The 25,082-nt window shown below is 39.2% G+C and overlaps 1 protein-coding gene across 1 annotated transcript in view; it reads left to right on the top strand.

The window, feature by feature from the left end:
• Window positions 1-25,082, top strand: part of LOC130085035 (hemicentin-1-like) — a 54,112-nt gene that overhangs the window by 18,787 nt on the left and 10,243 nt on the right. Inside the window, exon 4 of the mRNA XM_056250591.1 lies at window positions 98-331. Coding sequence (XP_056106566.1) covers window positions 98-331 — 234 coding nt within the window. The remainder of the gene's footprint in view (window positions 1-97; window positions 332-25,082) is intronic.

Raw genomic sequence — 25,082 nt, forward strand, 5'->3', positions numbered from 1 at the left:
GGCCTTCTAGTGTGAATGATTATTCATCAGATGAAGTTAATTAACATTAACAATAATTAACAATATATCAATTAAAATGTTCCTCTGTCCTCCTCAGATAAACCAAAACACTCCAGTTCAACAGAGACCATCAATATAAATGATGAGCTCACACTAAACTGTACAGTGAAGGCAAACCCGTCTCCTACGTACTCATGGCAGTCAGAACATCTGAAAGAGACGATCAAGTCCTCAGTGCTTCTGTCCTCCACACTCAGTTCAGGAAACTACACGTGCATCGCCTCAAACTCTCAGGGAAGAGACAGCAAAGTGTTCATCCTCACATCTACAGGTCAGTTCTAAATAAACAATAATCTGCCTCTCAGTTTAAAGTTACAGTTACTGATTTCTAAATTCTTACTGTTCAATAGAGCGCTGCAGTGATGATGTATTTTTGTAGGCCAACCCGAAAGTTATAATAACTCTGGTTCCCTCAATAAAAACCCAATAGCATTTTTCCATTGGCTTTATAGAAAGAAAGCTCTGTGACCAACAAAATATGATTTTTAAATGCTTTATTCATCATGATAATCTTCACAAATGAACACAATTTTTATGAATTTTAGAGCCTAAATACAATGGCCAGAAGAAAAAAGCAAAACGTAGGCTATAAAACATTTTGAGTTATAATAGTTTGCAAGAGTGTGATTATAAACACAGGTAGGCTGTATAAGCAGACTATAGTGAGAAGATGAGGTTAAGTTGTTTGGTGTAATTGTTTAATCTCTTAATGTCTGGAGTCCAATTTCACCCCCTGTTAGCAACTGCTTTTTTCAAGACAAGAAAAAAAAATCACAAGGGGGTTTTACTGATGTATTTTATATAGAAAAAAAATGTACAAATATCTTGAGCTTGTGATAAACACAGACCTTATTTCAGGCATTTTACCAACAACCCATTGACATTGGGACGATGGAACCAGAAGTGTTAAAATGCTAACTCTTTTCTGCGTTTGGCCTAAAAAATACATCATACACCCCTAAAAATAAAGGTTCTTTAAATGTTCTTAAATGTATGCATGAAGAACCTTTAACATTCTTGGAACCTTTCCATTCCACAAAACGTTCTTTATAGTGGAATAAGATTCTTTAGATTTTTTAAATGTTCTTCACACTAAAAGAAAAATGTAATTATGCTACTCTAAAGGTCCCTAATTTTGTTTTGAGGTCTCCTACAATATGATCATAATAATGCACATCACCTCTTGTCTCAGAGTGTCTGAAACTGCTCGAATTCAGTCTCTCTAAAACCCCCCTTTCCGAGAGCTTCCTCTGCTCTGATTGGTCAGACGGCCCAGTCTGTTGTGATTGGTCGACCGCTTACAGTGCGCGTCAGAAACAAAATGTCAATTAGCATATCTGAATTTCAGCTGCGTATCTTCCTCAGCACTTGCTACACAGTGATACGAACAGTAACGATGGAGTCGGTTTAACCTTATCAATTTGAGTCCTCATCCTTTGGAAGTGCAGCAAAGTGTATTTGCTTTGTCAGCACAGAAAACAGCGTCTTCTCGACATGTCGACAACACGAACCAAACTCTTTTAGACCTCAGCTACAACTGCAGTGTTGAGGGTGGGTCAAAGTAGACGCTGGTCTTGGGCAGCCAATGAGGACCATAGGCGGACAGTATGCAAATTTCAGACAGTTCAGAATCAGTTCTTTCATTTAGGAGACAATAACGTTATTTGTCGTGCACTTTGACCTTTGAATCTTTGCAGACCTTTTACATTCACAAACAGCTTCAGTATATTAGGCACTACATGAAAAGTACCATCTGAAAAAGCATAATACACAGGCACTTTAAGAGTGTAACTGCAGCACCATATAACAATGAGAGCTTCTGATACAGAGTAGCCTCGGTTTATGTGTGTTACAATTCTGCTAGTGTAGTTTCATATAAGCATTTTATTTAGAAGGAGCAACTAGAAAACAAAAGTCAACAGCTTTTTATTGGTTATATAGACTACAATATTATTAGAAATCTTTTCCATTTGAAATGAAAATTGAGACAGGAAACAAGAATGTGTTTGTGACATTTTAGCAAGCTGGTTATGTTAAACTCTCAGTATTGATTTGTCCCAAAGTTCATCCTTTATCTGTTTTTTTGCTGTCTTGAATACGCTTCACATTTGCATTTATTCATTCATCAGGCATCTAACACAAAATGAGGAATAGGGCAACAATAGTGTGTTGTAGTCTCCCGCACACTGGTGTTGTGTTCCTGCTGAGCCGCTCCAGGACGGCTGCTGGTCTGTGTGTCGCTTCTTTTGCTGAAACTGTTGATGGCTTCATCTGTTTCTAAAATCATTCATGTCATTTCTCCCACAGACAGAACCACATTCTGGGCTATTATTTTATCCGGCGTGGCAGTGGCAGTGGTGTTAATCGTCTCTTATGTGATATTCAAATGCAATGCATCCCCGAATTCTGTCATTTGATGGACTTGCAAGAGATGACCTCAAAATGGGATCTTCTCCTCAGGGAGATTGTGAAAAACTTGATTATTATGGAGTATTCTTCAAATAACTGACTTGATTGTGCATGGGTGTTGCGGTAAACCAGAAACTGTTACGAAACAGCACTTTTTTCTTTTTAAATCGACAAGTTAGATTTATTTGTATGTGTGCTTACTGATGATTCTTGACAGAATTATGACTTAATAATTTTATATAACCACTTATTACATATAACCACTTTTTGTGGAAAACCCATTACTGTACAACACTATATGAATGTTTTTTGTCTTTACATATATGGTCATATTTTAATTATTGTCATAATTTCCTTGCTATGGTCACATTTTTAGTGTCTATGTGAATTAAGTGCCGAGTATGTACTGTAAAATATTTATAACGTAAGTTGTGGATGTCATATTACATGCCACACATGTAATAATAACAATACTAATAATAATAATGTTTAATTAGTCTGTATTTTACTTTAGTCCTAATTGTAAGACATCACTTACATTTTTATTGATTTACTGTTTTATTCATAGCTAAAGTGAACTTGTTTTTTATACAGCCTCACATCATTTTTCATCAGGCTCAATAGGCTTGTCACTATTAAATGACCAGCGTGCCTTTTTTCTATGCATTTTTTATAAAACAGCAAGGATTGATAGAATATTGGATTGAACATAAGTTATCAAGAGAATGTTATAAATGATTTAAATATGCTATATTTATTTAAACTAACCCTAACTGTAATCCTTACCTTAACTAACTGAAAACTGATAGTTAACTTTATGAACTTATGGCGCTTTTCCACTGCATGGTACGGTACGGCTCACTTGTGGCGCTTTTCCACTGCATGGTACAGTACGGTACGGGTCGCTTTAAATGGTACCACCTCTGTTGAGGTTCCAAGCGTACCGTACCGATACTAAAATGTGACGTGAACACAAACCCGCTAGATTTAAATAGCCAGTAACAGCTTCCGCTGTAGCACCTGTTTTAAAACTACTTGCTTGACTTGCTTGAAGAAAAAAGAAAGAAAGAAAACTTCCAAAAAAGAAATGGCTGAATCGTGGTCAGTGGACGAAGTGCAGACGTTCCTCTCGTTGGTTGCCGAGGAGCGGATAAACTATGATGGTCAGACTATAATCCCACCCACTTTGAAGCGGTACTAACTGCAGTGGAAAAGCAAACTGAGCTAAAGCGAGCCGAGCCGTGCCGTGCTGAGCCGAGTCGTACCACGCAGTGGAAAAGCGAACCGTGTCGCGCCGAGCCGAACCGTCCTGAACCGTACCAGCAGTGGAAAAGCGCCATTAGTTAACTGCTGGCTAATAATAGAAACATTAACATTAATCTACCTTTTGGGAATGAAGCAAAGATCAATTAACTAAAAAAATGATATCAGTGGCCAACAACTTCAACAGAAAAGGATGTTAAAGTTAACATCGTTAACACCCTTGATAAGTAGTTCTACTTATCAAGGGTGTTTAACATCCTGACTACTTTATCATGTCTAAATGTGTTAAAAAATGTTGTAGGACACATGTTGTAGTAAACGTCTATGTTGCTTCTTATGAATGTATAGCGTTACTTTTTCATGTTAATTTTATTTTTATGAATACAGAAACTGGTTGAAATGGTTGTAACTTGTTGCCTCAAATGTCTTTGTTTGGTGTTTTTAATATGTTTTAAGACAAACCATGTGCAAATACATATTAAGTCAACACCATTGCTGAGTATTTTCTCCTTAAAACTGCAGTGAACCAAAAACAGTCTCAAAAACACGGTTTGAAATCGCTGGTGTTTCTGACGTCACAAACTACCTTGCCAGCAAACACATTTACGTTGTGGCAACGTCTGTGACACGTTTCATTTCTGCTATGGCAACGTCGCTGTCTACGTGCTCGCAACATTGTAACAACGTAGAATTGTAAGACGCGACAGGGCTGTAGCAACGTTATTGCGCGACATTCAGCAACTGAGAGACGACGTTCTGACAATTATTTTATTTTTTTGCTAGATATAGATATCCCCTATTTAGCATGTTATGTTTTGAGGTTAATTTTTAATTAGTTGGATAATTTTTAGATAATTATATACTTCTTTTTTTTTTCAGTGAAAGCAAGTGGTAGTTCTGATCAAAAGACGCAGGTACAGCATCTGCAACCAAGCCAGCACGGGACACATCACAGGAAAGCTTTCTCAAAATCTGACGCACCACAAAACCTGAAATGTGCACAAGGACATTGTCCACAAGGCTACCAAAGCAACACATTCTCATCCCAAGGCGTCATCTAACTGACACTTTTGACCATGCGTCAACATGCCGACGCACATGGAACCCCTTAAGCGTCAATATGAGACGCTCATCCTCGGGCGTCATCTAACAGACGCTTTTGACCATGCGTCTAAATCTGACGCACATGGCACCCTTTAGCGTCAGTTAGATGACGCTTCCGTTATGGGTAGGTTTAGGTCTGGGGTAGGGTTAGGGTTAGACCACTAGGAGGCGCGTCTCATATTGACGCTTAAGGGGTACCATGTGCGTCGGCATGTTGACGCATGGTCAAAAGCGTCAGTTAGATGACACCTTGGGATGAGAACGGGCTGGGTTGGCAGGTAGCTGTGGTCCCACACAAGTGCAGAAACGTTTACAAAAGGGGATGGAAGCTCCTCAGATTCATGTATTGCTAGATGAATTCCCTGATGTGCTCAGAGACACAGCACCGGGCCATGAGACGCCGGCACTGGCACTGGCCTGCAGTATTGTTATTCCATCCCCCTAAAAACCAAACAAACACACACAAACATGAAAATCTTCATCAAATGAAGAAAGAAAGTCATATACATCTTGGCCTGATGGTGACTACCAGCAAAGTTTCATTTTTAGGTGAACTAGAGCTGCAGAATTATGAATAAATTTGTGATTCTGGATGAATCACGATTTTTCGCTGTAATCCTACTTGTCAAAAGTTTAACAGACATAGCTGAATAATTGTCATTTAAGATGGTGAAGGGGTTTACAGCTCTTCCTTTAATACGGATATTGCCTCTTTTCAGATTATATATTTTTTAATAATTTCTGAAATCCCTACCATATGCCCGAATTGAATTGAAGAGGAGCTCCAAGTGATCCTAAATCAGCAAGTGCAGACGTACCGCTGAAATCGTAGCTGTTCAGGGATCCTCAACATTAGGGTGTCAATATTGATGATGAACCCCGTGACAGACAGGTACCTTCAAAATAAAATGTTTTGTCAATATGATCATGGCAAAATCAAGATACTCTTAAGAGAGCACAATGTAATTTTGTTCACTGAAAGTTGTAAATGGTCTTGATGTGGCACAACAACACAGTGACATGCCATTGCAGTGACCAATAGATAGCTCTAATAATAGAACATTTGCTCCATTGACTTGTAGAGCAGATTAGTTAGAGAGACTGAGGGCAAATGATACAAAATTATTTGTAAAATCCAAAAACTTAGGGGCTTTTGAGAAAACATTCAGGGACGATTCCCAAGAAGGCACACCAATGCAATGTCTCTGGTTGGTAATTGTATTTTCCTAGTACATAAAAGACGGTGCGTATCGCAAAATTACAGCAGGCTCCTTCAGAGTATAAATTATTGTCAGGGTTAGTGACCTTAAAGGAAATGACTTACTTCTAGGGCATTAAGCCAACTAGAAACACTTTTAGAACAGAACTAGAAAGGCTTGAAAAAATGAACATAGTGCACATATCAATGAACTGAAAAAATACTGAACGAATTCCAACAGAAACAAAATGAGGAAGTGAAAAGATCAGAACAAGGGAACAAGCATCATATGAACTCATGATGTCATGAACTTGTGAACTCTTCACGTGAACAGAAGCTTGACGATTTTAAATAACCTCTTTGATGGATGAAGAGTTGTGCCATCTTTCATCAACAAACTGATCCAGTATTCCCTGACAAGAACTTTACTCTATCACTCCAGTTCCAAGAACCCAGGGGACTTTTGACCGCTTTGGCACATGGATTGCGGCTGTTCATTATGTCAAATGGCCTGTCAATCATCTAAAAGCAAATGTTTGCATTAAGAGAATGCATTTGATTCAACGCCATTTTTGCATAGTATTACCTCAATGAATTCAGCCGTTGCTTCACAGTGTTTAAACTGTGAATCGCCAAGGTCTCTCAATGTGCGCAGAGCTACAGCGACTTAGTGTCTGTGCAGCCAAAGACAAAGTCTTCTGGGAATCAAAACGTACGTGCTTGCCTGTGACCTTGTTGGCTCCAGTCCATCTTTGACTTGAACATCATTTGAAGTCATTGCGTTTGGAAACAAAGAGGAAGTTCTCAAGGTGAATGCATACCTTGACGCTAGGGGTCTAACAACTAAAAATCAAGTCAGGAATCTTGGTGTGTCTCTAGAGTCAGACCTTAGTTTCAGTAGTCATGTCAAAGCAATAACTAAATCAGCATACTATCACCTGAAAAATATTGCAAGAATTAGATGCTTTGTTTCAAGTCAAGACTTAGAGAAACTTGTGCATGCTTTTATCACCAGCAGGGTGGACTATTGTAATGGACTCCTCACTGGCCTTCCTAAAAAGACCATAAGACAGTTGCAGCTCATACAGAACGCAGCTGCCAGAATCCTGAGCAGAACCAGAAAATATGAACATATCACACCAGTCCTCAGGTCTTTACACTGGCTCCCAGTTACATTTAGGATTGATTTTAAAGTATTATTACTGGTATATAAATCATTTAATGGGCTAGGACCTCAATATATTGCAGATATGCTCACTGAATATAAACCTAACAGATCACTCAGATCATTAGGATCACATCAGTTAGAAATACCAAGGGTTCACTCTAAGCATGGAGAGTCTGCTTTTAGCTATTATGCCAGCCGCAGCTGGAACCAGCTTCCAGAAGAGATCAGATGTGCTCCTACAGTAGTCACATTCAAATCCAGACTCAAAACACATCTGTTTAGCTATGCATTTACTGAATGAGCACTGTGCCACTGCTCGTCCGACTGTTTTTACTGTACTTTATTTTATTTTTTATTCTAAACTGTTTTAATTATTCTTATTTAATTTCTTTATTCTAACCTGTTTTAATTATTGTTATTCCTTTTTTTAAAAAAAAATTTAATTTCTTCTATGTAAAGTATTTTGAATTACCATTGTGTATGAAATGTGCTATATAAATAAACTTGCCTTGCCTTGCCTAGATGAACAATGAATGTCCAGTTGATCTGACCAGTGCTGCTGGTTATTGGACTGTAAGCCTGCAACATATTTCGAGCCAGCTTCAACATGTGGCAAGCATCCATCATCAGAAACACCTTCTCACCAGTCACTGGATGTGTGAAAAAGGTTTTTAAGGGCACAAGAGAGTTTGCCTTTAACTGGCACCGAGTTGAGTTCACATGCTAATACTATTAGAGGCTACTATTAGATTATTATTCCACGCTCATGCAGTTCCTCTAAGGCAGGCACAATTAAGATCTTCTGTGTATCTGGTGACAGAGAGTTGTAGGCCTTTTAGGCCAACCACCATAAAAACAAGAGCTTCGGTGGCAACAACAGTTTCATTCATACCATCCCCCATATCCACAAATCCAGACATTTTCTGTGTTTGAGGATTGTACTGAACACGTTTTTCATCCAATATGAGATTCACACATCCATATTTAGCTGGGTCTTCCTCTTATCGTCTTTTCAACATGTCCAACATCATCATGTTGAGGCCAGGTTTGGAATCTACAGAACTCATCCACCTTTGTAAAATTAAAAGTAGTTACTTAATGTATTAAACCATTTTGTGCAATCAAATGAATCAAATTAAATGAAGAATACCAGGTGGAGATGGAGAGACTTTCTCAAGTAATAGGCTTTTGGGCCATGTTGTCACGTTTCTGTTTGTGTTTGGACTTCCCCTATGTTCATTGTGTTCAGTTTCTAGCCACGCCTCCCTCATTAGTTCATTTGGTTCAGCTGTATCTTGTTGGTTTCTATGGTTACTGTCATTGAGTTAATTTGCCCAAGCTGTGTCTTGTTTCCTTGATCTGTTCTCTGTGTATTTAAGCCCTCTGTTTCTCCTTGCTCCTGGTCTTGTATCTTTTTACTTTAAGTTGATGTGTGGTGATGTTTCTTGGTTGAATTTTTGAATGAAAGTTTTCTATCGAATCTTCATTGTCGGCTTTATCTCAACCACCTCAGCCGTGACACATGTAAGTAAAGAGTGAGGGCAAACTCCCTCTGCTCTTTTGTGTACTCGTTGCCCTGTTTTGACGAGGTACTGTATATCGGAAGATCTGAAATTCAGTTATAACAGACTAACTATAGCCTAGGTGTTCTTGCAATAATAATGGAAATAATAATAATAATAATAATAATAATAATAACAAAAATGGGAAAGTGTACACAAAAGACATGCATAAAGTTCAAAGTTTTTTTTGTTTGTTTTTTACCAGAGTAGAAATTGAGCCTCTCTTTCAAGTCTTCATTTATGAGGTTCTTCACCTTCAGATCCTCCAGAAGATCATGCACAGTGCTCTTTGCCCTCCGTTCTCGGTCCTTAACTTTCCTCTTCTCTCGCTCCAGACTCTCCACTCTTGCCAAGGCTTCACAGAAGAAATGCATAAGTGTGGTCCTAGTAAGAAGGATGACAATGTTTCAGTCTCAGCTGGTTGGTGAATAGCTAGTACACTGTTATACTTGCTGACTTCTATTCTTAAACATGCTGGTGTTGAATATGCTTTCCTGACTGACACATACACATGCAACAGGTATACAAAGTGTACTGTTATTTGTATGTATTGTTTTCTAATTCACTCAAACTTGTTCTTTTGTTATACACCTGATGTGGCTGTCTGATTGTAAATGTGAGTGCTTTCCCCTTTAATTGATGTGATGTCAGTAAATGATGACACAATATTTTTTTGTTTTCATTCATTTCATTTTTGGTGAGAGACAGAGTTTTGAATATGACCAGGCCCATAATGCTCACAGCTGTTCTGGTTTTTAACTAGAACAAATACTCACAGAATTAGGCAGAGGAGGATCAGTCTCTTGGAAATGCTGAGAACAGTCCTCTAACAGGCTTTCCTCAGCTTTTATTGAGGCTTGTGTAGCCCTGTTGCAATGGGCTAAAAAGGAAAAAAAAAAAAAAAAACGTTTAATGGCAAGCTATTAAATCATTATAATCTAGTGATGAAAAACCTCTTTGTAGATGAGTCGGGAAACCGGTTTAGCTCCATCCCTAATCCTGACAGTCTGACCTGTCCTGTCAAGTCCTTCGACTTGAAGTGCTCACTGCATAGCACAGGGGAATCGCTTGCGGGAAAACCTTGCCTTCGTATAGCTACTTCCCACTGTCTCAACTCTTTGTCTTTGGGAGACCTTCAATGTGTGAGAAAAGTGAGCTAGCCATCTAACTAACTGTTAACTAACGTTACAGTAAGATTCACAATATATCAGTCGCCTACTCGAAACGAGTACTTGTCATAAAAGTTGGTTTTAAGAAAATCTAGATGAATATTTCGTTTTTCAGGAAATTTACTTTATAATCTAAAATATGATGTATGCTAAAAATATAATATAAATCATGTCAACTGATGTCTCAACTTTCACAGCTAAGCTAACTAGTGACACCGCTAGCTATTTTAGTCTGACTAACTCCGGTGGCCAACTAACGTTACTATTAATAATTATGTAATGACCATACAATACAACCAGAAACAAATTTTCAGTCTTACTTGTGAAAGGTAATTCCCAGAGACCTGTTTTCAATTGTGTGGTGATTTGTACAGCCCTAAGCAGGCATTTTTCTCAATTCCCGTTATGAGAGATATAGGAAAGTTGCCCTCCGCAATATGGCAGCGCCGTTGACGTGCCATCCAGCAGCCAATAGGGCGCCGTATATGTATATATTATGTCTATGGTCCAGACACCCTCGGCACAACCTTAAGCAATGGCCCTGAACGGTGTTTCAATGTCAACACTGTGACAACGTTATAACAACCTTCACCACACAACGTAGTTATAGCAACCTTTTGGCCATGTTGTTAAAACGTTGTTAGAAGGTTGGGTATGTTGTGCCAACGTTCTGTGTTTGCTGGGTTGTAACCAATCATGTCATTGTGTGATCATCAACGAGTAGATATCTGAGCTGGTGTGAGTGAGTGGAGGCGGGGCTAATTTACATATTCATATTACCGCATATACTAAATGAGGCAAGGGTGTAGAGTTACGTTTTTGGTAATCAAAGCTGAGTTTTAAGGGATACAATTATTGACTACAGGGGAACTTTAAATACTTTTTTGTCAGGTTCTGTATTGGCATCGATGGTTCCATAAAGTATCTTTAACACAGGGCGCTACAGTGCGACCATTTCATATTTACTACGATGCACCTTCAGCTGAAACTAATAATAACATATTAGTGAAACCGATTTGGCAAACAATCCAGGGCGTATTTGCGCTCTGGATAGCGTCAAAGGTTTATATACACCATGTAGCGTTGATCAATGTGGCCAATCATAGGCATGTCTGTTGATTTCTTGAACGCAATGGCCAATCAGAGGTATTTATTATTGTGAATGATATTGTTTATTTATTATTAAGTTACTCAGAATCCAGAATGAGTTCTGCACACTCACAAATCCTCTCTTTATAACAAAGTGTAGACAAAATGTAAATAAGAGATTCATTGTGAAGTGTAGACAGCTTCATTGATTATACCGGAAGTTTGTGAGATCACGCTAACTTGAGACGAGTGACAGCTTTTTAATTTTATAAAGGGAGCTGTCTTTGTTTTCTTCTATAATATGATATATTCTTCTCAATAAAGAAAAAAAATGTTTCTTTTAAAAATGTTTCTTTTAAGGATTGTTCACAGAAGGGTATCTTTGGGGAACCAAAACATTTTCTTCTATGGCCTCTCTGCGAAAACCTTTGTTTTTAACAGTGTATCTTTTGTTGTAGACAAAAACTGGGATTAAGTTTCTGAAATTACTAATACAGTAATACATTGCTACTGGTAGACCCCAAGGCAAAACTTGTTCATAAAAATTCCTTGTCTGGAAAAAGATTTAGTTATGTGTTAGTCATTTTTGTACAAGCACAATTTGCTCAATTTCCAATGAAACTGCATCATCCGTAGCCTATTGCTCAAATGTTATTCATGGCTCTTGCGCTGCACTTCATGGGAATACACTGAAACTATGACTCAGTTTATCAAATGAACTCTTTTTGTTTGTCGTTTGTGTAGGCCCGTTTAACAGAGACCTAAAAGGCTTTACTGCCAAAAATGTGTGCAGTACAGTGTTTCTATAGCAACTGCTCTACAGGGAAGAGCTCTAAAGCCGCTCGCCAGGACTCAACTGAGTTTCCTCAGAGACACACACAGCAACTCTTTTCATGAGAAAGTAAACATGGGATTGAGCAGTTTAAAATGTCTATAGGAGTGTGCTTGATGAATTCAAGAGCACCATTTTATAGACTTCCAAAATAAACAAAAATACAAAACCCAGAAGATAAATGTGACTCAGCAAAAATCACAATGAATCATTAACCATTCAACATCTGCCATTGCACATTCAAGACTGCACATGTTTATAATAAGACCTTACATACTCCCTTATACACAGTAGCTAATAATGATGCAATTGTGACTGCAGCAACCTGACTCACTAGCTTAGGACTTCAAAGTTCTTTTGTACTCAACACAAAACGTCAGCGACTAAAAGTCTTGAATCCAAAGTTCTTCGTTTGACTGTTTAATTATGAATTTCAAAACATAAAATAAAACAAAAACTCAGGATCTTTACTTTTCTTACAAATTAACTGTAGTTCTGTGTAGGTCAAAAGACTGTGTTGCTCCAAAGTCCAGTGGCTGCTTCGCAGGATTCTATTTCTTTCATACTAAATCTAACAACCAATCACATTACATTATACTAGATCACTGGTCAACTATTTACATTTAAATTTCTACGTTCCATTTGCAACACAAGTTTTCTCAGGTTTTACTAAATAAACTCAAAATATTATTATTACTTCCATTGAAATGGCTTCAACAGCAATGATGAGCTAATATGTAAAAACAAGGACGTGTGAGCAGTTAACACTCAGATAAAGTTACAAACTTGAAACCATGAGCGAGACACTTTCGTCCTGCCCACTCTTCAGAGCATTTACATTTTTTCATTTAGCAGACGCTTTTATCTTAAGCGACTTACAAATGAGAACAATATAAGCAGTTAAAACTAACAGTAGGACAACAATATGCAAGTGCTATGACCCATCTCTTTGAGATGGTTCCACAAGACGACGTTCGCTTGAAGAGCGCAAGTTTCTGGATGGCACATAAGTCTGAAGTAATGATTTTAGGTAAAAGGGAGCAGAGCCCGTGGTTGTTCTGTAGGCAAACGCATTTACACAAAGACTGATATTTGATTTTCAGTTGGAATATAATTTTGATAATGTAACTGAACAATAATGTAACTGTTGTGACAAGTAAAATGTTTTTAGTGTTTTATTCAGTCACAGTAAAGTAGAGACAGGTGATTAAATGCCCTCATTTCTCTAAACGGGTCACGTGACGGAAACCACCCAGGATCACATACTGTAGGCTACAACAAAATACCTCATGAAATCCATCCAAACTAAAGTTTTGTGTCTTTTAGTCTGTGTGTGTGAACCTAAATCTCAATGAAGTTCGTTTTTGTCGGACTAGCAAATCATATTCATGGCAGTTGCATTAATAATTTTTATTTCTTTTATATTTTCTTCCCAGACTTTTAAGTTTCAGTTAAAAGTAGCATACTTCTTTTATCGTATTAATAGCATAATTTCATAGAGTAAGTTTGCTAATGGGTGTTGTGGAAGGGAGTTTCGTGTGCTAAGAATAATGTACAGAGAAAACACAAAACCAACATTTTGCGACCTCCACTGGTCATGAATGGAAATTCATTGCTTCCATGCTAATATGAAAACAACTGAAGGGAATCGTGCACAGAACTGCATAAATAAATGTAAGTGGCGGCTGCTGGAATTGTGCCACAAGCTCATCCTCCTGTATTGGGGTATCTTTTTTGACAGTGATTGTACTGACTCTTGTCTCTCCACCTTGCAGTGAGATGTTCACCTTCTCCTGGCACCATTGGCTGAAAGTCACCACCCTACTTGAAGACCTATTTAAGGAAAAGGCAGACAATTTGCAGTCCAAACAATCACCATGCGCACATGTCTTGGAGGTGCTGCAGACAATGCTGTCAGACATTTCCTCTAAGTTTCTGGAGTCTGAAATGCCAAGCTTGCTTGTATACACTCACCTAAAGGATTATTAGGAACACCATACTAATACTGTATTTGACCCCCTTTCGCCTTCAGAACTGCCTACGTGGCATTGATTCAACAAGGTGCTGAAAGCATTCTTTAAAAAATGTTGGCCCATATTGATAGGATAGCATCTTGCAGTTGATGGAGATTTGTGGGATGCACATCCAGGGCACGAAGCTCCCGTTCCACCACATCCCAAAGATGCTCTATTGGGTTGAGGTCTGGTGACTGTGGGGGCCATTTTAGTACAGTGAACTCATTGTCATGTTCAAGAAACCAATTTGAAATGATTCGAGCTTTGTGACATGGTGCATTATCCTGCTGGAAGTAGCCATCAGAGGATGGGTACATGGTGGCCATAAAGGGATGGACATGGTCAGAAACAATGCTCAGGTAGGCCGTGGCATTTAAACGATGCCCAATTGGCACTAAGGGGCCTAAAGTGTGCCAAGAAAACATCCCCCACACCATTACACCACCACCACCAGCCTGCACAGTGGTAACAAGGCATGATGGATCCATGTTCTCATTCTGTTTACGCCAAATTCTGACTCTACCATCTGAATGTCTCAACAGAAATCGAGACTCATCAGACCAGGCAACATTTTTCCAGTCTTCAACTGTTCAATTTTGGTGAGCTCTTGCAAATTGTAGCCTCTTTTTCCTATTTGTAGTGGAGAAGAGTGGTACCCGGTGGGGTCTTCTGCTGTTGTAGCCCATCCGCCTCAAGGTTGTGCCTGTTGTGGCTTCACAAATGCTTTGCTGCATACCTCGGTTGTAACGAGTGGTTATTTCAGTCAAAGTTGCTCTTCTATCAGCTTGAATCATTCGGCCCATTCTCCTCTGACCTCTAGCATCAACAAGGCATTTTCGCCCAGGACTGCCGCATACTGGATGTTTTTCCCTTTTCACACCATTCTTTGTAAACCCTAGAAATGGTTGTGCGTGAAAATCCCAGTAACTGAGCAGATTGTGAAATACTCAGACCGGCCCATCTGGCACCAACAACCATGCCACGCTCAAAATTGCTTAAATCACCTTTCTTTCCCATTCTGAGATTCAGTTTGGAGTTCAGGAGATTGTCTTGACCAGGACCACACCCCTAAATGCATTGAAGCAACTGCCATGTGATTGGTTGATTAGATAATTGTATTAATGAGAAATTGAACTGGTGTTCCTAATAATCCTTTAGGTGAGTGTAATTTGTCAGCCATGAACTGCAATTTTTCATGCGTCTTACATTGGCACGTCTCTCTCATTTGGCGGAACCACCCAAAATGGTCTCTGATGGCAGAAGAAAGCATAAGAAATGTGTTGGTGCTCAGATACATATTTCTTGTGGAGATTGAGCAAAGAATCAGACAGTAGCCTCCTCTGTTTCTTAATCTTCTTGAGAGTTGGTCTGTTCTTTCTCCCTGTAGTCAGTCTGTTGACGTCATCCCTGAGGAAAAAATTGTCTGACAGATTTTACAGTCTCCTTCTGTAAGCTTGCTTTGTTTTTCTGATGATTCGAGAATGACAACCGATGAGCTTCTTGCAGTATGTCTTGCATTTATATTTTTTGATCAGCCTCTCTGATACCAGCTGTGCAAGACTTTGTTTTGAATTTGTGTCTTTAAAACTTTTGTATTTGTGTGTCAGTGCACCCAAAACAGCAAAGTGAAATTTCAGGGCTTTTCTGACACGGGTGTTGACTCCCTGACCTTGAAGAACTTTGTGTTTTAACTTCTGTGCTGTCAAGATTTGCACGCTGCAGTCATATGTTATGTTTCTTCTCCTTTAAGTCTTCGTTTCCAACCGATGATCTCGTCTTTCAGTTCCTCTATTTCCCTTGTGGATCACTCCTACGTTGTCTCCTCTCTTGTTGTAGTTGTCTGTAAAGCAAAAATGATAGGAAAAGAGTTCGTGAAAAGGGTATGTTAAGTCAGTGACAAAAGCCCATCATTGCATCACAAAAACAATCAACACAGCAAAAAGCTCAAAGTTAAATCCCCCTCAAACACAGCACAACAAACCTCATTGAAACACCACTGTAATATAAAGGTTCCCAAATCGTGCATCTCCTTATAATACTTAAACTCAAATGAGATCCTAGATCTAATAAATGCCTTAAACAACAGTATACTATCCTCGCAATGCATATTTTGAATCATGTTTTTCCTGGAAATATATATTGCAACTTGAATCTTTGATTGCAGTTGTATCCTGCCCCATTGATGAAAACCTTTGGTGCGAAACTTTCCTTAAAACCCAAAAACAATTTTCCTAGTAAAACAAAAAGTGGTTTCAGCCTATTACATTCCAGAAAACAATGATAAATAGTTTCTCTGAACCCACAAAAAACACAACCTTCATTGACATTTGGGTTAATGATCGAGACAAAAGCATTCACAGCAACAGCCCCCTTCAGGATTCTCCATAGTAGATCTCCTGATTTTTTTCATCAATGGTGGTTTATATAAGACCCTCCAATGTGGTTTAACTTCGCTTCCTACATCAAACTTCTCTCTCCAGACATTATCCATTTTTTCACTCAGTGTTGACTTGTACAATATTTTAACAAAACATTTATACATCACTTTTCAACTTAATTCATCTAGTAAGTCCTGAAGCCCATTCAAATTTAACAAAAATACCAGACATCTCCTTTATATCTGGTGTAATCCAGTGCTTGGGAAAAGGGTCTCATGTCAGGAAGCAAACATTATATATTTCAAGAAGTAACAACTCATTTGCTGTCAGTTTTTCTCCATAACTCCATGATTGCTAAGGTTTGTTGCATAGATTTTTGTCCTAACAACAATGCCACAGCCGTAACGTCCTTTAGTTCAGATTCGGCCACTTTAATTATATGACTCATCTTTACCGTCTGTGTGTCAGACAGTCTCTGAGAAAGATCCGGCACTTGATCTGTTATGTCCAAACGGGCCCCCTTGACTAGAGGCTCCTCCAACAACCAGAACAGAGAGTTAGCATTTCCTGGTCTTTTAATGATGAAAGATCCCCAACTTTGAACAAGCCAAGGTAAAATGAAGATAGTCCACTCAAATGTAACTTTTTAGTATCCGTAAGGAACAAAGCAGTATCTAGTCCAAGTCCATCCACTCTGTGAAGAATGTTTTTTGCAACTTCTCTCCATACCACATCCACTGAGCCTGTTACAAACTTCTGGATGAACTGTATTCGTAATGTTGCGTATCTGCTTGCTAGAGACACCACCCTTGTCCTCCCTCCAATGGAGAGAGACAAAACAGTAATACAAAAATTATTCAATGATATTCACCAAACAAATGATAAAGAGTCCCCTTCAAAAAACACAAGAACAAGAACCTTAACAATTTGTCCTTCAAGAGCAAGTCTGCAAGTCTTCCAAATAGCTGGGTTTGCTTGCTCAAGTATAAAATTGGCAACAGGACAGCGATCCTTGTTCACTTTAGAGTACCTACAGCCAAAAATAAAAAAAAGTATATTGTTAAAATCAAAACCCAACCCTTCAATAATTATTTCAAGCAATGCAAAAAGTGGCACCAATCTTGGACATTCAATAAAAACATGAAAAACCGTTTCATGACTATTACAAGAATGACAAAAGGGCAAAACATTCAAATTGAATTTGGACACCAAACCATTAGTGGATATCCCACAATGTACAGGTCCTTCTTAAAAAAAATTAGCACATTGTGATAAAGTTAATTATTTTCCATAATGTAATGATAAAAATGTAACTTTCATATATTTTAGATTCATTGCACACCAACTGAAATATTTCAGGTCTTTTATTGTTTTAATACTGATGATTTTGGCATAGCTCATGAAAACCCAAAATTCCTATCTAAAAAAATTAGCATATCATGAAAAGGGTCTCTAAACGAGCTATTAACCTAATCATCTGAATCAACTAATTAACTCTAAACACATGCAAAAGATTCCTGAAGCTTTTAAAAACTCCCAGCCTGTTTCATTACTCAAAACTGCAATCATGGGTAACACTGCCGACCTGACTGCTGTCCAGAAGGCCATCATTGACACCCTCAAGCAAGAGGGTAAGACACAGAAAGAAATTTCTGAACAAATGGGCTGTTCCCAGAGTGCTGTATCAAGGCCCCTCAGTGGGAAGTCTGTGGGAAGGAAAAAGTGTGGCAAAAAAACAAAAAACAAGAAGAGGTGACCGGACCCTGAGGAAGATTGTGGAGAAGGACCGATTCCAGACCTTGGGGGACCTGCGGAAGCAGTGGAATGAGTCTGGAGTAGAAACATCCAGAGCCACCGTGCACAGGCGTGTGCAGGAAATGGGCTACAGGTGCCGCATTCCCCAGGTCAAGCTACTTTTGAACCAGAAACAGCGGCAGAAGCGCCTGACCTGGGCTACAGAGAAGCAGCACTGGACTGTTGCTCAGTTTTGCATGTCATTCGGAAATCAAGGTGCCAGAGTCTGGAGGAAGACTGGGGAGAAGGAAATGCCCAAATGCCTGAAGTCCAGTGTCAAGTACTCACAGTCAGTGATGGTCTGGGGTGCCATGTCAGCTGCTGGTGTTGGTGCACTGTGTTTTATCAAGGGCAGGGTCAATGCAGCTAGCTATCAGGAGATTTTGGAGCACTTCATGCTTCCATCTGCTGAAAAGCTTTATGGAGATGAATATTTCATTTTTCAGCACGACCTGGCACCTGCTCACAGTGCCAAAACCACTGGTAAATGGTTTACTGACCATGGTATTACTGTGCTCAATTGGCCTGCCAACTCTCCTGACCTGAACCCCATAGAGAATCTGTGGGATATTGTGAAGGGAAAGTTGAGAGACGCAAGACCCAACACTCTGGATGAGCTTAAGGCCGCTATCGAAGCATCCTGGGCCTCCATAACACCTCAGGAGTGCCACAGGCTGATTGCCTCCATGCCACGCCGCATTGAAGCAGTCATTTCTGCAAAAGGTTTCCCGACCAAGTATTGAGTGCATAACTGAACATAATTATTTGAAGGTTGACTTTTTTTATTTTTATTATTAAAAACACTTCTTTTATTGGTCGGATGAAATATGCTAATTTTTTGAGACAGGAATTTGGGGTTTTCATGAGCTGTATGCCAAAATCATCAGTATTAAAACAATAAAAGACCTGAAATATTTCAGTTGGTGCGTGCGTGCAATGAATCTAAAATATATGAAAGTTTAATTTTTATCATGATATTATGGAAAATAATTAACTTTATCACAATATACTAATTTTTTGAGAATGACCTGTACTATTCTCCATTGTAGATCACCTGAGTGTTTTGGAAGGGGACTCACTCACGGCTATCAAATAATCCTCCACTGACACCGCAGCCTCAGGCATGCATGTTTTGGCGCTTTTCCACTGCATGGAACGGTACGGTTCAGTTCGGTACGGCTCACTTATGGCGCATTACCACTGCATGGTACGGTACGGTTTGGCTCGCTTCGGCTCGCTTTAAATGGTACCTGGTCTGTTGAGGTTCCAAGCGTACCATACCGATACTAAAATGTGACGTGAAAACACTACAGATCACTGATTGGTCAGACAGACAGAATCGTCACTATCAGCGTCATTGTATCTGCGACACGAGACACTAAACCCACTAGATTTAAATAGCCAGTAGACAACAGCCACCGCTGTAGCACCTGCTTTAAAACTACTTGCTTGACGAAAAAAGAAAGAAAGACAACTTCCATAAAAAAGAAATGGCTGAATTGTGGTCAGTGGACGAAGTGCAGACGTTCGTCTCGTTGGTTGCCGAGGAGCGGATAACCCCCCGTTTCTGACCCCATTATCCCCACTCACTGACCGAAGTTAGGAAAAACCTTAACTAAACCTATAAATTAATTTATAACTAACTAACTAAAAAATAAATAAATAAATGAAAATCAAAGATAAAGTAAAGAAATACTTTCGCACAGAGAGAGAGAGAGAGAGTATGTGAGTGAGAGAGAGTGAGAGAGAGAGTATGTGTGTGTGTGAGAGAGAGAGAATATGTGAGAGAGAGAGAATGTGTGTGAGATTTTGAGTGTGTGTACTATACACTTTTATAACAGTTCAGTTTGTACCTTGAAATGCTGGGTGATCTGTGATAATGGGTCAATGCTCCTGCTCTGACTCTTTGCCTGCATCTTTGCTGATGGACCCTCCATGACTTTCGTTATATCTCTTCTCCCTTTCACTCAAATCACCTATTCTTTCTTTTTTGTGTGTGTGGTGGATTTTTAATAGATAAGTTTAATGATGTTACTAACCATAAAAATCTGATTTTAGATTAAGCATCTTATGATAAACTTTTATAACACTTCCCGTTTTTATGTCTGATGGTGACTAACTTTCCATTCTATCTAACAATAAACCAGAATAAATCTTCCTTTTATTTAGGGTGTAGCCATCAGATGAACTTTCGATATGATCTAACCTTCTAAACAAACTCTTGACTCAATGGAACCTTGGTCAATGGAACAATGAAAATGGACTAAACGTTATTAATCCCTTACAATGTTTTTTTTTTTTTTTTTTTTTTATGATGATACAGGATATTTTTGCTGATGTCACTAACAAAGGGTAATGAAAGGAGGGGGGGGGCCTGCCTTAAACAATTTAACTAATCATACTGACAGAGCGTGACATGTTGATTCCATTTTGATGTGTCTGGCTTTATCCTATAAAGCTTGTTGTATTCTTTTTGGTTGAGATTCTCTGAGAACTGCTCGAACTCCCGGCCATAATAAAGAGCATTTAAAGGACAATTACTCAAGTCTGTCTGTCATTTAAAGGGATAGTTCACTTTGAAATTAATTTTTGGTATGTTTTAGCTTACCTCAAGGGCATCCAAAATGTAGGTGTCTTTGTTTCCGCAGTAGTTTCAATTTTGATATTTTTAGGTCAAACCGTTCTTGTCTGTCAGTCATATAATGCAGGTCTATGGTCACCACCTCAAAGAGCACGCACAGAGAAGTCCAAATTAAACATGATTTAATGACTCGTAAATGTAAGTACACATTGATGGCCTAAGACACGAAACGAGCGGTTTGTATGAGAAAACGAACAGTATTTATATCGTTTTTACCTCTTGTAACCACAGCCACGTCCAAGTGATCTAAGGGCGCGGGGGCTTCGGTCTGCGCAAGCGGCGGAAAGCGCCGGAAGTGATCTCTCGCGCGGTTGCGAAAAAAATTCAACGTTGGCACTGTCCCAAATGGCGCACTTCATGCGGACTTTCGGTCTCGTGGACTTAAATTGCGCGTGCTCGGCGAGTCTACGAGTCCATAGGCCGTCCCATTTAGCATTTTAACGCTCTGAAGTGTGCTCAGCAGCGCCCCCTGTGTACCCTTGAAGCGGTCTTCCGCGAAGCCCGCATAGACGCAGGCTCCACGCACTTTAACTACCCAGGAATCCTTCCGAAAGGCCAATCAGACAACGGATGGGAGGAGATTTCGCTCACGGACAATTGTTAACATGGCTGAGAAGAAAATATTTAAGTGTAATTATCATTACGGTTTTTATGACAAGTTTATACAAACATATGACCATCGACCAGTGGGTGATGTCTCAAACATAGGCTAATAATAGCGAGCTGAATAATACGATCGCATTATGATTATGATTCATTAAATAAATAGAACAGAATATCAAGGCTTTACTGAGTCATATGTAAACACAACAACAATATTTCCACACAGACAGCATATATACAGCATATACAACACAAACAGCTTATTTCCCCGAACCTGTAGCTCCTGTCCATAACAACAATCAGACCGTCTTCCTGTTTCCGGCGTGACGATCGAGTCTGTCCCAAAAATACCTCTCAATGCGCCCTCGCGGACTCGCGCTAAGGGCCCTATAGGTCTGCACTACATGACGTCACCGAAGTGTGGACTCTGAGGAAGTCCACAAGTCAGGAGTGTGCCATTTGGGACAGGGCCGTTGTCTGTTGATATATCGAAATCGTCTTCCGTTGCGATTTCCTGTATATCTAAATATATTTAGATCTTCACAATGAAAGGTAACACTTCCGAAATCTCTGTGTAAACAACGAGTGACGTACACGCGCGAGAGATCACTTCCGGCGCTTTCCGGCGCTTGCGCAGACCGAAGCGCCCGCGCCCTCAGATCACTTGGACGTGGCTGTGGTTACAAGAGGTAAAAATGATATAAATGCTGTTCGTTTTCTCACACTAACCGCTCATTTCGTGTCTTAGGCCATCAATGTGTACTTACATTTACGAGTCATTAAATCATGTTTAATTTGGACTTCTCTGTGCGTGCTCTTTGAGGAAGTGACCATAGACCTGCATTATATGACTGACAGACAAGAGCGGTTTGACCTAAAAATATCAAAATTGAAACTACTGCGGAAACAAAGACACCTACATCTTGGATGCCCTTGAGGTAAGCTAAAACATACCAAAAATTAATTTCAAAGTGAACTATCTCTTTAAGTTGTGCAGTAAGAAAACAAGTAAGTTAGAATTATCGGCTCGGCTGTAGTCAATTGTAGACTTGCTGGATTTAGACGGATAGTCGACTGGAGACTCGCTGAAGTGTTAACATAGCTAACGTCAATATATATAGACGCGCTAGCGTATAAGTTATGGTAGTATAGTTCGTTTTAGGGAAACAAATCTATAATACCGGTAGTTAGGTTTGAGGAAAAAAATACTCTGCTCTGCGTTCAGGATCAGCATCCCTACGCTTTCTGTTTATTTGCTGTTTCTCAGCTGCACTCAGTTTAGCCATACCCTCTATTTAGAAATACCTGACCAAAGGAGGATTAACAATGATAAAGAAAAGTTAGAATCACAAAATCTTAGTGCTATTTTATGCAAAAGAACTAAATGAATAGATTTGAACAAAGTTTATATATAAAAGGGAGTCACTGGTTTTACTATTGTTCAAATAACATATTGTTTCATTTTAAAATATAAAGAAATTGTAACCCTAAAGTGTTTTTCAAGTGTAATGTTTCTGTAAAGGCTAGGGGCAGAAAAATGGACATTTCCATAGAAAGACCCAGTACAAAATCGCTGTAAATAAAAATGTCTTTCGACAGACCCTCCAATCATCACGCAGAAGCCCGGAGTCCAGGCCAGCCCACTCCTCCATTCACCCCCAGAGAATATGTTCGACATAATGTACGACATGATCGCAGCATTTATCCAATGACCGTCTACTTTCGAAGCACTGAACAAAAACTGTTCAAAGCAGCCCCATTGAAGTCAATGGACGCTGGGCTTCAACAGGGAAATGAACTGACGCGACGCTACGACCTGCTAGCTGATTCTGAACAAACTCGTCTTCGAGATGAACGTGTTCTAACGCATTTTTAGTCAATAAAATGTTAACACAATAGTACATATTTGACTATTAATTTTTTGACATTATAAGAGAAGCCAAGCTTCCCTTCCAGTCTTAAAGGTGCAGTGTGGGATTTTTAGCGGCATCTAGTGGTGAGACTTGCAAATTGCAAACAGCAGTCACTCGCGGCCTATCCCTCGGTTTTCAAACTCGAATGAGAAGCTACGGTGGCCGACGTAAGACAAAATATGTCGTCGTCTGAGTCTGAGTCAGCAGCAGAGAGTAGTAAGTCAAGCAATGAGGTTTCTTTAGCGCTGTTTGTTCGCTTTCGGCTACGGTAGAAACATACCTTCAGACCTTCATAGAAGGGGATTCCCGCGCCTATGTAGATATAAATGTCTCATTCTAAGGTAATAAAAACATAACGGTTCATTAAGTAAGGTCTTTATACACCACTGAAAACATAGTTATGGATTTTATATTGCATTTCTGTCAATAGATCCTCAGAAATATTACACAATGCACCTTACATAATATAATAATAGTAATCAGCTGATTGTCTCACGAACGTAACCAGCACATTCTCCCCACACAGCAAACCCATAATACAGCGAGGGAGAAGAACCACATGAAACTATGCAACTATATATTTTTTCTAACAGGGTAGTAAAAGTTTAGCTGGCTAATATGAGCTGTTACTGTGGCTGAGCTGGTTAAAGCGTAAAGCCTTGTTTAAACTCGACGCGTCCGCATGAGCGCAAAGGTGCGCGCGGCAAAAATGACGTGATTGTAACAGCGCGCGCGCCTCCGCATCCCCTAGACACCACTTACTACACACAATAGGCTTTTTTTTCTCTGATTTTGGAAACTCGATCGACTTAAAATGCTTCCAAGATCGACGGGTTGGTGATTCCTGTAACTGTTTTACGGTCAATGACAAGAGTAGCCTACTAATCAGCTGTCTCACGAACTTAACCAGCACATTTATCCCCACATAGCAAAGCCATAACACAGCGAGGGAGAAGAATTAAGTTACATGAAACAATCCAACTACATATTTACACCACTGACAAGGGAAAAGTCACTAACGTTACTCACGGTGTTTATGACTAGCTTCTTCTAGCTTCCTGCGGCTTCTCTTTCAATGTAGTGACGAAACGCGCTCTGTAGCGCTGTTTGTTCGCTGTCGGCTACGGTAGAAACATGACGTCACAATATGGCGACCTTCATAGAAGGGGATTCCCGCGCCTATGTAGATATAAATGCCTCATTCTAAGGTAATAAAAACATTACGGTTTATTAAGTAAGTTCTTTATACACCACTGAACACATAGTTATGGATGTCATATTCCATTTCTGTTAATACTCAAAAATGTTACACATTGCACCTTTAAAGAAAGCCCCACTAACATATTATTTATATTTGTTATTTGTTTATATGGTAGCAGTGTTTACATATAGATATTTTTTTTTAATAATTAAAGAAAATATGTTTGTGCAGCCTACCTCATTTCATATCAATTTCTGGTTAAACCTTTCCCTGTGGATTTGATTCCATGCAGTCAGATATAGATTTCATTAAGCCCAAACCAGTATATCTTCAAAAACTTCAACTGTTTTTTATATACATTTTCATTTGTATTAATTACTGGGTTGTTTTTATTTGTTTAAAAGCATGTTTTATGCTTCTGCTTCATGGATGACCTTGTTTGATATTTGAATCGGTTGCACATTTGCTAGTAATATCCTGTTTTCTCTCTATTGCCCTGATTTTATGGAAAGAGAAGAGAAAAGAGCAAAGATAAGCTTGAAATCAGGCTCTGTCAGGTCTTAATAAACTGATATAGTGCAGCTGTTACATTCATGATCTATTCTACAAGAGAAACAGTGTGAAAACATTTAAGCAGCAAGAAAATGTGCTAAATAAATAGGCCTATTTTGAGTTGCGCTAGA

This window comes from Rhinichthys klamathensis, unplaced genomic scaffold, assembly GCF_029890125.1.
Source record: "Rhinichthys klamathensis goyatoka isolate OS25496 unplaced genomic scaffold, OSU_Roscu_1.1 h1tg000004l_1, whole genome shotgun sequence".
Taxonomy (NCBI): Eukaryota; Metazoa; Chordata; class Actinopteri; order Cypriniformes; family Leuciscidae; genus Rhinichthys; species Rhinichthys klamathensis.